The 14,559-nt window shown below is 40.4% G+C and overlaps 1 protein-coding gene across 2 annotated transcripts in view; it reads right to left on the reverse strand.

Annotated features, from left to right (window-relative positions):
* The window catches only part of ptprg.L (protein tyrosine phosphatase, receptor type G L homeolog), a 335,758-nt gene that overhangs the window by 266,581 nt on the left and 54,618 nt on the right, over positions 1 to 14,559 (reverse strand). For both annotated transcript variants that reach the window (XM_041590932.1, XM_041590933.1), the window contains exon 2: positions 3,255 to 3,359. In XM_041590932.1, the coding sequence (XP_041446866.1) occupies positions 3,255 to 3,359 (105 nt within the window). The remainder of the gene's footprint in view (positions 1 to 3,254; positions 3,360 to 14,559) is intronic.

A 14,559-nucleotide genomic window follows, 5' to 3' on the forward strand; every position in this document is an offset into this window, starting at 1 on the left:
AACTTGCTAAATTATCCTGCCTGTCCGCTCTGAGCGGGATGCGATAAACATGGATTGTGTTTCCGTTGTTTATTTTAATGTCTAATCTTGGTTTACAAGTAGAGATGATTGACTCTGTACAGTTGCGGCATGATTGACAACAACACTTTTCCTCGGTTTTCTGTAAAACCCAAATACCTTAGACAACTCCCCGGCAACATAGAAAAATCTGATCTGATCTATGATCCAGAGAGAAAAGAAAAGCCTTAATTATAGGGCCGGGCACTAAGGGTAGAATCTAAATCGCCAGCGGGATGGCACTCGGATCACTTCTTTTTCCGAAGTTGCCTCACGAGGAAACTTCAGGCGGTTTAGGAAAACAAAGCGCTCAGAGTGCCAAACCGCCGGAGATTTAGATGCGAGCCGACAGGAAGGCATTGTGGGGAGATTAGTCGCCCCAAAGAAGAGGCGATTCGTCACTGGGCGACTAATCTACCCCATATAGGATTGTGTGCCTCTACCATAAATATAATTCTTTATTCTCTGAAAGGAGTCTCTCTCACTTTCTCTGTAGTAATGTTGAAAAATATATATAAATTAATGAGAAAATACCAGCATCGCTGGAAACGTTTTTAAAATGAAATAACAATAGTAACAGTATCCCCATTTATTTTATGTTTCAACCAGGATTCGGTTCGGGATTCGACCTGGATTCAGCCTTTTTCATCAGGATTCGGATTCAGCCAAATCCTTGTGCCTGGCCAAACCGTTTTTTTTTTTTTGCATATGCAAATGAGAATTTGGATTTGGTTTGATTTTTGGCCGAATCTTTCACAAAGCATTTGTGGATTCAGTGCATCCCTAGATTCAACTAAATCCGGAACCAAATCCTAATCCTTATTTGCATATGCAAAATAAATTTCACTTTTTTTTTGTGACAAAAATCACACGATTTAAAAAGATTCGAATTCGATTTAACCAGACACTTCTGACAAATCTGAATCCGGCTGATAAAGGCCAAATTGTGACCGAATCCCAAAGCAAACCCTGGATTAAGTGCATCTATAAGAAGAAATAAAAGTTAGCATCCCTGGTATTTTTTATTTTTTCAAATAAAACAATAGCATTATGGTTATCTATTTTAATGTTCAAAATTTTAAATTAAAATTTAATCAAATTTTATTTCAATTGAATATTTAATGTTTAAATATTAGCACCCCAATTTTTTAAAACAAAAAAATAGCATCTGTAGGATTTTTAAGATATTTAAAATAAATAAACAACAATAAAAGCATCTGATATTTATTGGAATTTTTAAAATTAATAACAGCATCCCATGTATTTTTTTTTTTTTTGCAAATGAATAGAAGATGATATTTATTGTAAAGATAATAAAATAAACGCATCTCTGGTATTTTTTTTTTTTGTAATGTTAAAAATGAGCAGAAAAATAATACCAACAGGACTTCAAGGTTAGTCAACCTCTACCTTTCTGTCAAATCAGAGCAGTGATACGAAGCACCTGATTCTTTTGCATCCCATTACTACGTACACAAGCAATGTGTTAGGTTCCCTCCAGTTATCATTAACAGGATAAACAAATAGAAGAATAAGAAATAACTGATGGCATCTCACTCATTTACAGTGAATCTCATTTCCGCCCACAGAGATCTCACTTATCAGGTATGGTATATATTCAAAATAAAGGCCTAGAAATCAGAGTAGTAGCGAGAAGTGATGGGAGAATAAATTTGGCAGGCGGGAATTCGCAGCTAATTCGCCCATTCCGCTGCCGGCGAATAAATTTGCAAAACTGACACGAAAATTGGCCGGTGAAAAATCCGCTGCGTCAAAAAAAAAATTGGGCGAGCGTCAGAATAGTCGCGCGCATAAACATGTTGAGCTTCAAAATTATTCGGACGCCCATTGGCTTTAATGCATTTGGTCAAAATAGACGCGCGTATAAAAATTGTTGCGGGCATCAAAATAATTGACGTCCATTGACTTCAATGCGTTTCTTGATTTTTTTTCTCCGTTTTGTAAATTTGTGGGAAATTCGCACGTTTTTTGGCTACTCGAAACAGGACAAATTCGCCCAGCGCTACTATTGGCCCTTCAGTCAAGTACAGGACTCAAGTATTCCACAAACCCAATGCAACCAACATATTCTGTAGCGCTGTACAATAGAACAGTGAACACATCAATCATACAGACAATAGAACACACAAGAAGTATATATGGCCCTACTCATTTGAGCTTACAATCTATTAGGGATGCACCGAATCCAGGATTCGGCCTTTTTCAGCAGGATTTGGCCAAATCCTTCTGCCCGGCCGAACTGAATCCGAATCCTAATTTGCATATACAAATTAGGGGTTGGGAGGGAAATCACGTGACTTTTTGTCACAAAACAAGGAAGTAAAATGTTTTTCCCCTTCCCACCCCTAATTTGCATATGCAAATTAGGGTTCTGATTCGGTTCGGTATTCGACCGAATCTTTCACAAAGGATTTGGGGGTTCGGCCAAATCCAAAATAGTGGATTCGGTGCATCCCTACAATCTATAAATAATAGACATATCTGTGAGCGTCTATCCTGAGTGGAAAGACCATCTGCCGACCACAAAATAATGAAGTGTCATCTACAATTATCAACCACTGAACCAACTTGTGAAGAAAGGCAAGACAAGAAGCATCACATGGATCTTTTACTTAATATTAACAACAAATTCCCATATTTCCAGCCTGGTTGCTAGACCAACAAGTTGCCTAAAGACTGAGCGGCTCCATCAACACCAACAAAAGCAGGGGTTAGCTTCAGAAACTTGACCACGGTTGATATAAACCAGTTGTCATGTAGCTATGGGGGAAACCATTCATGGGGGCAGCAGAAGACACAAAGTTGTGTAGTTTTCGTTGGTACACAGGAAGAGAGAGCATGTCCACATTCCTTCATGACTTTCTAAAGAACTATAAAAACAAAACCTCTACTATAAAAAAACCAAGACAAATAATTCATTGTTCCTTAAATACAAAGTGGAAAGGGTCGACATGAAAACAAATTCTATTACACAAGCCTTGAATGAATAGATTTGGGTAGGAAACAAATGAATTGCAACCTCTTATCAAGGTCATAGCTTACTACAGGCCAATTCCGATTTTGAAAGCTAAAAATAAACCACCCAATTCTTGATTTAGCGGCTGAATCGTCGTACTTCTACAGAATGGAATTTTCTATAAAACAGATCAGCATTGGCCCAGGTGTTTGAATCTTACCAGAATAAGACCAGTAAGGCTCCGCAACTGCCTTCCGCCTTCGTATCTGTACAGCGCTGGCAGGTCTGTTCCCATGTAGAGATCCGGCGTTACCCTCAGTGAATGCTGCCAAAGAAAAACAGAACAATAAGCGTTGATTACAATGGATAATCCAGATGGAATGACAAACACAAAAGAACATTTAGACAAGAGTCATTGCTATACTCGGTGAGGAAAAGGGGTTTCAGTGTTGAGAGAGGGTGAGAATCAGGTAGCATTTCTGTAGGGGTGGGAAGGCACCACATGTCCTCCAAAGTATCTCCCATCTAAAACAGTGAGTTTTGCACCTATTGGGTAAGAGTCATGGGAATCGTTGCCCAGATGGACTGTAGGCAAGCAGGGGAGATGGTGGAGGACAGCAAGGTTATGGGACAGCCAAGCTCTGCAACCTCAAGCAACAGAATTACCTTGATTGTTCCCAAAGAACAAGTCTTGGTTGGAAAATTAATTACAAAAAATGGAAAAACAATGAAAGAAACTCAACCTTCCTTGGCATAGGTGAACTCAACACTGTATTTTTCCTACCATGTGTTCAGGGGGGCATTATATCATACATGGAAATGGCCTTGAGATACTATAAAGCAAGCAGTGTAACATTTTTTATAATATCCTCCCCAAAACAACAATGACCCTACTCCTGTGTCCCTGGGACAAGCATAAGTTGGTCCAGATCTTTCAAGAGCAAAGAAAAGCCTTCAGTATGGGGAAGGGGACAATGATGATCTGGAGTCCTTGATATTTCTTGAAGATCATCTTGAAGGTCACATGTGGTGGTACCAGGTATAGAACCCGCTATCCAGAAAGCTCGGACAAGAGATTTTCCATAATTTGGATCTTCATGCCTTAAGTCTACTAGAAAATCATATAAACATTAAATAAACCCAATAGGCTGGTTTTGCTTCAAATAAAGATTAATTATATCTTAGTTGGGATCAAGTACAAGTGTCTGTTTAATTATTACACAGAAAAAGGAAATCATTTTTAAAAATTTGCATTATTTGGATAAAGTGGATCGTAAGGGAGATGGCCTTTCAAGTAATTCGGAGCTTTCGGGATTATGTGTTTCCGGATACCTGTAATTGCTTATTGTTTATCCAGGATACCCATTCAGCCCCAATTTGTTAACTATTTTGTAAGGTTCTGCAGATATGAGAGTTAAGGGCTGTCCTGGCCAAATGAAAAGCTTGAACCAAAATAACTTCTTTAAAAAAAAAAAAAAAAAAAAAAAAAAAAAACAGAGGCTATTCTTGCCTTTAAATACACATCACAGTATTTTTAAGGTGATAATTCCCATTTAGCACAACGGAAGGCGCCAATGGGTAATTTTAGGCATTTTAACATTGCGTTCTAGGCTCCGAGGTTGTATAATTTTGAGTGGTGTTATTTTTTAGTGCACAAGAGATGATGTCACAATTACAGCTTTATTGAAGCAACAATTCCCATTCAGCACAATGAAAAGCAGCAGTGGGTAATTTTAGGCAGTTTAACATCAGTTCTTAGACTTTGAGGCCTTATAAACCTTGTCGATGTTCTTTAGTGCAAAAAAAAAAAAAAAAAAAAAAGTGATGTGACAACGGCAGCCTTTTTATTGTACAAAACAAACACAACTATAGGGTTCCAATAGATCACTAATTAGATCTTTTCTGTTTCCTTGTTCTCTAATATTGGCACAAACCCAGACAGAGTTAACTACAACCTTTGAGCTTTGCCCAGTGGAATAACTATAAAAAAATAAAAATAAAGATTTTCCATCAAGGAATGCAGCACAAATAAAAGAAGTCAACTGTTTTGTCCCCTGGAGAATCTCCGCTAAAGAATGCGGGCTGTTAACATCTGCTTTTTGTTTACACACATCTCGGGAACACGAGCCACAAATGCAAATTCTCCTCGCGACGGAGTTTCACTTGGCTGAATCCAATCTAGGCCGCGGCGGAGTCGCCGGGAAAACTTTTGCGAAGGCTGCGGATTCGTAATCTTAATAATGATTTGCAGATGAATCTTAAACAAGAGATCGCTTTTAACCCCACATTCTGTTGTTGAAAGTCGTAGAGTTAGAGTGCTAGCACCTTGGTTCTACATTTCTTGGTTATAGGTTATCCACTGCAGAGTCACAAGCAAAGTCGAGCCCACTGAACCCCCAAATAAACCCATATTGAGTTGACAGCCACTCTCCGTTCATTTCTTTGGGATTTTTAAAGGCGTATTTTAGGGATGCACCCAATCTAGGATTCGGCATTTTTCAGCAGGATTCGGATTCAGCCGAATCCTTCTGACCATCCGAACCTAAACCCATATGCAAATTAGGATTCAGATTCGGGGCATCCCTATCGTATTTATCAAAGAGTGAAAGTGAAAGTTCATCATTTGATAAATACGCCTTTAAAAATCCCATAGAAATGAATGGAGAGCGGTAGAATTTCACTCTAGCGGACTCCATTTTATCCAAATAATCCAAATTTTTCAAAAATAATTTCCTTTTTCTGTGTAATAATAAAACAGTCGCTTGTACTTGATCCCAACTAAGATATAATTAATCCTTATTGGAGGCAAAACCAGCCTATTGGGTTTATTAAATGTTTACAGGATTTTCTAGACTTAAGGTATCAAGGTCTAAATTACAAAAGATCCGTTAACTGGAAAGCCCCAGGTTCTGAGCATTCTGGATAACAGGTGCCATACCTGTAATAAGAGTTGTGGCCAAAGGCATTATGTATTGGATAGGCTGTTAGGATGTAGATTTTTGAGTTAACTCAATGAAACCCCCCTTCCCTCTAAGCGAGGCTCACAATTATTATGGAAGCCCTAAAAGCTGACAAGAGGTTCTATTGAGAAGCCAATCGCAGATGTACATTTTATAGCAAAGGGAGAATGCCACAAAGCTCAGTCCCAGAGATATATATTGATTGAGACTGTAAAAAGCAAGACAACAAGTGAAGTCATAAAACGGAACGATTCAGCCACGTCCTGCTGCTTTAAGACTAACAGCAAAGTATTAAAACACCCTCGTTTGTGCTGAAATACAGAGTAGAATGGAGAAGGCACACGGCTTTTCCTCAGCACTGAGTAATGTGACTGCGAACTGAGATGTTCAGTTGCAGGACTGTCTGTATGGGAGGTTCAGACCTACCAACCTTTATTTATATACCCTGAATGGACGGAGCAGAGGTCAGTGTGGAACAAGGTCATCACCTAAGCCCTATAGTAGGGAGTGTGACTGTGGGATAACAGGTATAGTAGGGAGAGATGGTGTCTATAGTAACAGTGGATAATAGTCTCTGGGAAGGGAGTGTGACTGTGGGATAGCAGGTATAGTAGGGAGAGATGGTGTCTATAGTAACAGTGGATAATAGTCTCTGGGAAGGGAGTGTGACTGTGGGATAGCAGGTATAGTAGGGAGAGATGGTGCCTATAGTAACAGTGGATAATAGTCTCTGGGAAGGGAGTGTGACTGTGGGATAGCAGGTATAGTAGGGAGAGATGGTGCCTATAGTAACAGTGGATAATAGTCTCTGGGAAGGGAGTGTGACTGTGGGATAGCAGGTATAGTAGGGAGAGATGGTGTCTATAGTAACAGTGGATAATAGTCTCTGGGAAGGGAGTGTGACTGTGGGATAGCAGGTATAGTAGGGAGAGATGGTGTCTATAGTAACAGTGGATAATAGTCTCTGGGAAGGGAGTGTGACTGTGGGATAGCAGGTATAGTAGGGAGAGATGGTGCCTATAGTAACAGTGGATAATAGTCTCTGGGAAGGGAGTGTGACTGTGGGATAGCAGGTATAGTAGGGAGAGATGGTGTCTATAGTAACAGTGGATAATAGTCTCTGGGAAGGGAGTGTGACTGTGGGATAGCAGGTATAGTAGGGAGAGATGGTGCCTATAGTAACAGTGGATAATAGTCTCTGGGAAGGGAGTGTGACTGTGGGATAGCAGGTATAGTAGGGAGAGATGGTGTCTATAGTAACAGTGGATAATAGTCTCTGAGAAGGGAGTGTGACTTATCCTTTCCCAATAAATCCTCCTCATTATGAGCCAAGTTGACTTATGGAATAATATCGGGTCTCGTGTTTCACATCTTTAGTATTGAGTTCGAAAGCCAACAGAGAATGAGGCAAAATCATAGAGATATGTGGGTTTGTGTGGGTGGGAGCTGTGATTGAAATGTCAAAAATAAATACATGAATATGTGCGACAGACTTTGCTATATCTATGAGGAGGGAGTAATAATCAGAATAGCAATTAGCGCTTGATTGTAAGTTATCACCAGTGTTAAGGGATGTCTATGTGTTTCTCTGTGTTGGGAGGGACAACTCAGTGGGGCTTAAATGGGACCAATCAAATGTGGACATCAAAAAGAAGTTAATAGACGATTGGTTGGTTCTTCTAATAACAGCAATTCTGGAAGCATTATTCCTGACAGGTTATTTTTAGGTATTTTATCTACACAAACATCAACATATGTCAATTTGGGGGGAGAGCAAAGGATTTTTTCTACTTTTCAAATACACCGTTTAATCTACGTATACCAAATACCTGGGCTTTGTACGTGGGAACAGCGATCAGAACCCCATCTAATAAACCCGACTTATTTCCAGAATCTAAAACCCGAATCACCCGAAAATCTTGGGAAAGAGATTAATTTGGGAGTCTATGGCGAGTGGGTGTAGAACAGAGGACCAAATATTATTATTATTATTATTATGGGGGGGAAGCATAGGGACACATACACATCACTATTAACAGATGAGCCGTCATCACTGGGGAGAAGCACCATGGAAACTTGTCCCGGGAATCAGAAGTCCTACTCGGTGTAATGTTTAAAGGGAAAGTCTCAGATTACAGAGAGACCATTAAACAATGCCGGAGCTTCATGGTTGTGTTAGGTATGGTGACAAGGACATTGTTTAATGAACTAGTGACCCTTTAAATCTGATCACTGCTGAGAGAGAGAGAGAGAGCGAGAGAGAGCGAGAGAGAGCGAGAGAGAGAGAGCGAGAGAGAGCGAGAGAGAGCTATCATAAATCTATGCCGGTAGAAGAAATTCCCTTGTACGAAGCAAAATTCAGCAGGAACAGCCTGAAAGATTCTATAAAGGGATGTATATCAATTAGCATACGGAAGTGGACATCACTTTTTGTTTTGTAGGGTAGGAACTCAAAGAGCAGTCCTCCAGGCAGTAACAGTAAAAAAAAAAAATAAAAAAAAATAAAGGTCTTTTTTTCATTGAGGTACAAGCGTGGATCACAGCCTTGCCTTGGATGAGCGTCTGAAAAGTTGCTCACGTCAACATTTTTCGGCCGCTCATTGACTTTAATGCCACGGTCAAAATTGACGTGAGCATCGGAATTGATGAGGGCATCAAAATTGACGCTGGCATCAAAATTCGAGTTTCACAAATTTTTCGCCCATCACTAGTTTCATGTTCTCACAACAGCCAATGATTAAATGTTGTGAGAACACAAAACGCGTAAGGCTGTGATCCACCCTTGCACCTCAATAAAAAGTCCTGGTTTTTTTTTCCTACTACTGCCTGGAGGACTGCTCTTTGAGTACCTACCCTACAAAACAATTCGGTCATGTCTTTACTTTGCCATCTTTCCTACTCAACGGCCAAGTCTAAATCAATGGATCTTGTGTATAATGAGATCAAGGTTATGGTGTTGCCCACAATGGGACGGTGCACAGAATCGGCACAGAAATAGCATCAGGGTTAATGCCCCACTTCCTAAAATGCTCCAACTTGCAAGAATCTCATCTGTTCCCTTGTGGGATCCCTGCACATGTGTCCTGGAACCCATTAAAACCATCATGATTGTGCCGGAGTCTCATTGCACAAAGACACACTGTGGTGAAGCACACATGCTGTGCCTGAAACAAACAATGAAGGACGATGAAAAGCAAGTCTGACGAGAGAACGGAGATCCAGCAGTGGCCTCCTCCAACTGTTTAATGGATCCAAACTGGGCTTTTCTAGTTTTAGTTTTAAGCCCAGACGAGTGACATTCCTAATGACCCAAATTATTGTTCAGAAATGCTCCCCCATGAACTGTTGTGGGTTCAGCGACATTAGAAAACATGTTACTTTACTCCATTATAGGGATTCTGTCTTGATTTTTATGGTGTCAATATTGGTGTGTAGGTGCATCTCAGGTCATTTTGCCTGGTCATGTGATTTCAGAAAGAGCCAGCACTTTAGGATGGAACTGCTTTCTGACAGGCTGTTGTTTCTCCTACTCAATGTAACTGAATGTGTCGCAGTGGGACCTGGATTTTACTATTGAGTGCTGTTCTTATATCTACCCGGGATCTGTTATCTGGTTACCTTCCCATTGTTCTGTGGTTAGGCTGCTGGGGAGGAAAGGGAGGAGTGAGATCACTCCAGCTTGCAGTACAGCAGTAAAGAGTGACATGAAGTCTCATGGCTGGGGGCACCTGGGAAACTGACAATATGTGTAGCCCCATGTCAGATTTCAAAATCAAATTTTAAAAAAAAATCTGTTTGCTCTTTTGAGAAACGGATTTCAGTGCAGAATTCTGCTGGAGCAGCGCTATTAACTGATGTATTTTGAAAAAAACATTTTTCCCCATGAAAGTATCCCTTTAAAGGTTCTTATACGCAGGTAGGTGTTAGCTGCTGTCCACCCTCTCCTGACCAGGTCTAGAATTTTTAGGGTTCCTTCAGGTATCGCCTGGGTATGGAGAAAAATCCCACTGGCCAAAGAGCACATCTAGCCATTCATGCGATGGGGAGTCAACAACTGGCCTTTAATGTAATCACTGGATTGAAAAAGCCAATTAGTTCCCAATGTTTAAAGGGATTCCGTCATGGAAAAAACATTTTCTTCATCCTAAACTGAAATCTGTTTTTTTAAAGAGCAAACAGATTTTTTTTATATTTCATTTTAAAATCAGACATGGGGCTAGATATGTTGTCCGTTTCCCGGATGCCCCCAGTCATATGAATTGTGCTCTGATATTTAATTACTCTTTACTGCTGCAGTGCATGTTTGAGTGATGTCAACCACTTGCTCCGCCTCAGCAGCACATCAGCAAGATACTGGGAAGATAACCAGATAACAGCTCCCCGACACAAGGTAACCACTCCTTGAAACAAGATAACCGCTCCCGACAACTGTTTTTCTACAAATGCTCTAAAAACACTCACTAGTAAAAATCCAAGTTTCACTGCAACTCCTTCCGTTACACTGAGTAGGAGAAACAATAACTTATCTGAAAGCAGTTCCATTAGGTGGTTCTGGCTCTTTCTGAAAGCACATGACCAGGCACAATGGCCTGAGATATCAGCCTACACACCAACGTTACAGCTAAATAAATATTTAATTGTTTAAGAATAAAATGTTATATGGTAGAATGAGTAACTCACAATGTATACAGTAGAATTTATTAATAAAATGCAAGTGCCCAACTTAAGAGTGATAAGTCATTAAGTTAATACATATTTCAGGGGGTTGTATCTACAGAGAAATGCTATTTCAATCTATAGACTATAACACAGTCCTGTAAACTTAATTTACAACATTGCCTATTGGCTTAATATAAAGGAACGTTGAGAGGCAGCAACTGCCAAGTTCCCAATGGTGCCAAACCACTCGTTTCATTCTACATGTAAACAAGAAGGGAACATCATCTCCCTCCCCTTCCTAGTAAAGCAACAATTTAATTGCAATAAAGAAACCTCTAAAAACAAAGAATACAGAGAGAAAAGTCTCATGCAAGGATGTAACACTAGAGAGGGCAGACCCAGCGGCTGCTGTGAGTCTCGGGGGAGCAGAGGCCCCAGATGTGTAGTTTAAACACAAGCATGCCAAAACACATCATCCCCTCCCTAAGGGAAAGTTCATTTGTTTTTCCCACTTTGTTTGTTCCACGATAAAAACTCGGCTTTAAAAAGTTAGTTCACCTTTAAGACCATTTTTTAGTATGTTATAGACTATTTTAAGCAACTTTAAGCATTTAAAAAACTAACACTTTAAAGTTACAATTTCATTGTTACTTTTCATTAGTCCTCTCTATTCAGGCCTCTCCTTCTCATAGTGCAGTCTATTAATCAATTCAGTGCATGATTGCTAGGGGAATTTAACCCTAGCAACCAGACGGCTGAAATTGCAAACTGGAGAGCTGCTGAAAACCACAAAATTAAAACCAATTGCAAATTGTCTCAGAATACCCCCCTCTATATCATACTAACCGTTAACTCAAAGGAGAAGAACCCCTTAAGGGTCAAGGCACACAGGCAGATTCGGGTAGATTAGTTGCCCGGCGACAAATCTCCTCTTCTTCGGGGCGACTTATCTCCCCAAACTGCCTTCCCGCCAGCTAAAAATGAAAATCGCCGGCTGGATGGCACTCTGAGCGATTCGTTTTATGAAGTCGCCTGATATTGCCTCACGAGGAAACTTTGGGCGACTTCGGAAAACGAATGGCTCCGAGTGCCATCCCGCCGGCGATTTTCATTTTAGCTGGCGGGAAGGCATTTCGGGGAGATTAGTTGCCCCGAAGAAGAGAAGATTTGTTGTCGGGTGACTAATCTCCCTGAATCTGCCTGTGTGCCCCGACAACACTTGTAATTTCCCTCCATTGCCCTCGAGGGCAATTGCTTCAAAGTAAGGATGAACCAAATCCACTTTTTGTATTCGGACCAATCCCTCAGTCCTTTGTGAAAGATTCGTCTGAATACCGAAACAAATCCAAATCCTCATTTGCATATGCTAATTAAGGGAGGGAAAGGAAAAAGTGTGGTGGGGGAATATTTTACTTCCTTGTTTTGTGAAGAAGTCACTTGATTTCTTTTCTTGCCCCTAATTTGCAAATTAGGATTCAGATTCGGTCCTGGCCGAATCCCGAACGGAATCCCGGATTGGCTGCATCCCTACTTTAAAACTCTGTACATGGTCAGCATACGGCAGTTTAAAGGCAATCTTGTTCCAAACTCTGCTGTTTGCACAATGAAGGCAAATATTATGCTAATCAACTTCCCAATATATGGATTAAAAACATTGAATGTTTTCAAGTTATTTGTACATGAAATTGCTATTGAAACTGGTGCCTGTCCCTTTAATTCTCTCCTCCACCTTTCCTGACCTCTTATCCCAATGCAACATTGTTTCAGAAGTCAACACCCGCCAAACTCCAACTCCCACAATGCCTTGCATGTTGAGAATCTCAGTTTTCTGCCTCTTGCAACAATGAAGCAGTTGTCAGTGCTCCTGAAGGTCTATCGATCGGCGGCTGCTGCTGCTACATTGTTGCAGTCTCAATAGCAATTACAAGTTGAGACCATTAGAAATGCAGAATGAATGTACATTGGGCAGTTGCTCAGAATTTCTATGTTTCCATTAGAAAAAAACAGAAAAAAAAGTGGATGGAAAGGTTTTGGGATGAGCTGTCCCATTGTAATGATCATTAGCGCAATAGAAATGGATGTTGATGATATCAGGCCGCCTACGTTTCAACAAAACTCCCACGTTCAGAGCTGAATCCTGGTTTCCACTGTAACATTAGCAAAGAAACTCTGGCAAAGGCTCCTTGTCAGATTGTCAGGGTGGGATCCAGTCCAGCCGCTCCCAAAAACACTGCCTCCGAGCTACTGACACACACAATTTAATATATATATATATATATATATATATATATATATATATATATATATATATATATATATATATATATATATATATATATATATATATATATATATATATATATATATATTTTTTTTTTATTTATTTATTTATTTATTTTTTGCAACAGGGGGTACTTTATTTATTATAATACACAAGTTTCAGTGAGTCATGTGACAGAAATGACATCAGAACTCACCGTTTATAACTGATGACATCAGAACTCACCGTTTATAAGGATATAATTTACAAGATATTCATGGCTTTTGTGTATTATAGAATATACACACACACACTTATACACAACAGCTTGATCAGATGAGACCTTGTAGCACAGGGAAGAGTTGGACTGGTTTTGAGGAGCAACATGCTGCAAACTAGATGAGGCAAATACATTTTGCTTTCCGTGGGGTCTTGTGGTCTACGTGCAGTTTCCTCCATGTGTGCATATACAATTAGGAATTAAAGGGGATCGCCACCCAAATATAGGTCATAAAATGAAAAAAAAAAAAAAAAAGTTATTTGAAGCAACTACCCAATATACTTTTATTTCTCATTCTTCTCTGTATAACAGAACATTCTGTCCCAGTGGCTGCACAGATCCTATCTGATCCCCATTGTAAGCAGCAGTCCTGTCCTGCTTTATGGCAGCTGAGATTCTAGCTATCTGTATAACAGAACATTCTGTCCCAGTGGCTGCACAGATCCTATCTGATCCCCATTGTAAGCAACAGTCCTGTCCTGCTTTATGGCAGCTGAGATTCTAGCTATCTGTAGAACAGAACATTCTCTCCCAGTGGCTGCACAGATCCTATCTGATCCCCATTGTAAGCAGCAGTCCTGTCCTGCTTTATGGCCGAGATTCTAGCTATCTGTATAACAGAGCATTCTGTCCCAGTGGCTGCACAGATCCTATCTGATCCCCATTGTAAGCAGCAGTCCTGTCCTGCTTTATGGCAGCTGAGATTCTAGCTATCTGTATAACAGAACATTCTGTCCCAGTGGCTGCACAGATCCTATCTGATCCCCATTGTAAGCAGCAGCCCTGTCCTGCTTTATGGCAGCCGAGATTCTAGCTATCTGTATAACAGAGCATTCTGTCCCAGTGGCTGCACAGATCCTATCTGATCCCCATTGTAAGCAGCAGTCCTGTCCTGCTTTATGGCAGCTGAGATTCTAGCTATCTGTATAACAGAGCATTATGTCCCAGTGGCTGCACAGATTATTTCTGAGATAAATATTTTAGGCAAAACAAATGAAATAAAATGCTTATGTTAAACACTGTGGGGGCCGCAGCGCTTGCTCGTTCCTGTAGACCGCGGCGCATGTTACGACTCAGGACACAAATCTCTTCTGTATCATCACACTTCAATCACAGCTGCTGATGGTGATAAAATCTTAATGCTCCATGGAATGATCGCAGGTTATCAATAAAAGGTTAAACAGCGAGTAAAAGCTACAGATCACACCTTCCCTTCTCACTCTCTTTAGACGGAGGGTCCCCGGTGGGATTCCGGGGAAGGAGCAAATGAGGCCGAGTGTAACAGGCAGGAGTCTCGTTAATGGGAAAAGATTCCGAGATCTCCAAAGGGAGTCATTAGCAGCAGAGCCATAAAAATCCGAGGCTT

The sequence above is a fragment of the Xenopus laevis genome, chromosome 4L (genome assembly GCF_017654675.1).
Source record: "Xenopus laevis strain J_2021 chromosome 4L, Xenopus_laevis_v10.1, whole genome shotgun sequence".
Lineage (NCBI taxonomy): Eukaryota > Metazoa > Chordata > Amphibia > Anura > Pipidae > Xenopus > Xenopus laevis.